Genomic DNA, 1767 nt, shown 5'->3' with positions numbered 1-1767 from the left:
AGAAACTTTATGCCATAACACTGTCAGAAATTTAAAACAAAACAAAACTAGGGCACTGTTCTCTACCTTCTGAAAAGAAAGAGATCACTCGAANAGAAAGAAAGAAGGAAAGAAAGAAGAGATGTTGAATAAGCACTTGGAAAAATACATATGGAGTTCAGGAAAGAGGTCTGGGTTGGAGATAACAATTTGGTAGTCATTGGCATCTACGTGGTTTGGAAGGCCATGGCACAAGACAGAGTGTAACAAGAAAGGAGAAGAGAGCTGAGGACTGAGCCTGATGGAACTCCAACAATAAGAGCTTAAGGAGAAGAGGCATAACCAGCAAAAGAATCTATGAAGTGGTAAATAGTAAGAAGAGATAAAAAACCAAAAAACAGAGAGTGGGGTATACTGGAACTCAAAGGAGGAAATTGTATCAAAGAAAAGATGATCAACAGTATTGAATGATGTTAAGAGATCACATTACATGAGTGATGAGAAACTGATTATTGATTGGATCCAAATTTTGAGAAATAATGGAGGTGAAAGCCTTATTGAAATGGGTTTAAGAGAGAATAGGAGGAGCTCTGCTTCTGTCGGACCCTGAGCCGTCTGCGAGCTTCTGATTGTCGCTCAGGGTTCTTTCAGATCAGTGCAAGGGTCTTCGTGGCTGCCTGTGGAACTGGAATGGGCGAGGAGGTACAGGCATGGAAAGGAGAAAGGTCTGCGTGTCTGTTCTTAGCACTCGGCTAGCCTAGAAAAGGAGGACGAAGCTATCCAGAAATCCTGTAGGAGAGGAAAAGGAGGGGCCATCTCAACATGGAAAAACTCTGCAATGAAAATGAAGCAGTGCCTGAGAAGCAAGTAAAGATGGAAAACCAAGAATAGCCACAGGATGCCGGAAAGCCAGAAATAGCTCATACTCTGGAAGACAAGGAGAAGTTAGAAAATGAGAAAAAGATAGAAAACAAGGGAAAGATAGAATATAAGGAAAAACCAGAGGAGGGAAAGCTAAAAGAAGAGGGAAAGGTAGAGAGCGAGGGAAAGCCAGCAAGCCAGGGAGAACTGAAAGAAGGAAAACCGGAGAATGAGGGAAAGCCAAAAGAAGAAGGAAAAGCAGCCAGCGAACCAAGGTCTGCAGGAAGGCGCCCAGCAGGGGATGATGTACCCAGGAAAGCCAAAAGGAAAACCAACAAGGGGCTGGCTCAGTGCCTCAAGGGATACAAGGAGGTCATACATGATATGCATTTGAGCAATGAGGAGATGATAAGAGAATTCGATGAGATGGCTAGGGTAGAGGATGAGGTGAAGAAAACCAGACAGAAATTGGGGGGGTTTATGTGGATGCAAAAAAGTTTACAGGACCCCTTCCACCCGAGGGGCCCAAGGGAACTCAGGGGTGGGTGCAGGGCCCCCCAAAGGGGCTTTGAAGACATTCCTTTTGTGTAGTGATCCAGGCAGGCATTTGCCAGGCCCTAGGCTTTAAACCTTATGCTAATACTTTGCTTTAGGTGTCACTTTCATTATCCAGCTGCAGCCCTCTATGTTTGTTTCAGTAGCGGATTTTCATTCGTTGCATGGAAAAATGTCTATGATGCATTGTAAAATTACAAAAACCAAAAAAAACCAAAAAAGTTTGCAGAACCATATATATGGCATCAGTCCATTTTTGTAAAACTGCAAAAATATTTACCTAGTGATCTATGTACAGAAAAAACTCTGAAAGCTGTGTCTACTAAAAGATTAACTGGTTAAAAAAAAGAGAGAGAGAGAGAGAATAGGAGG

General features: G+C 42.8%; 1 protein-coding gene across 1 annotated transcript; it reads left to right on the top strand.

The window, feature by feature from the left end:
- The first annotated feature begins 768 nt into the window (after positions 1–768).
- LOC109375990 (transcription elongation factor A protein-like 4) lies at positions 769–1431 on the top strand. Its single transcript, XM_019631630.1, is given in 1 exon segment — positions 769–1431. A coding segment is annotated over 1 exon segment (630 nt). The 5' UTR covers positions 769–801.
- Positions 1432–1767: the final 336 nt, after the last annotated feature.

The sequence above is a fragment of the Hipposideros armiger genome, unplaced genomic scaffold (genome assembly GCF_001890085.2).
Source record: "Hipposideros armiger isolate ML-2016 unplaced genomic scaffold, ASM189008v1 scaffold_1022, whole genome shotgun sequence".
Lineage (NCBI taxonomy): Eukaryota > Metazoa > Chordata > Mammalia > Chiroptera > Hipposideridae > Hipposideros > Hipposideros armiger.
This window is presented reverse-complemented; position numbering and strand designations above follow the sequence as displayed.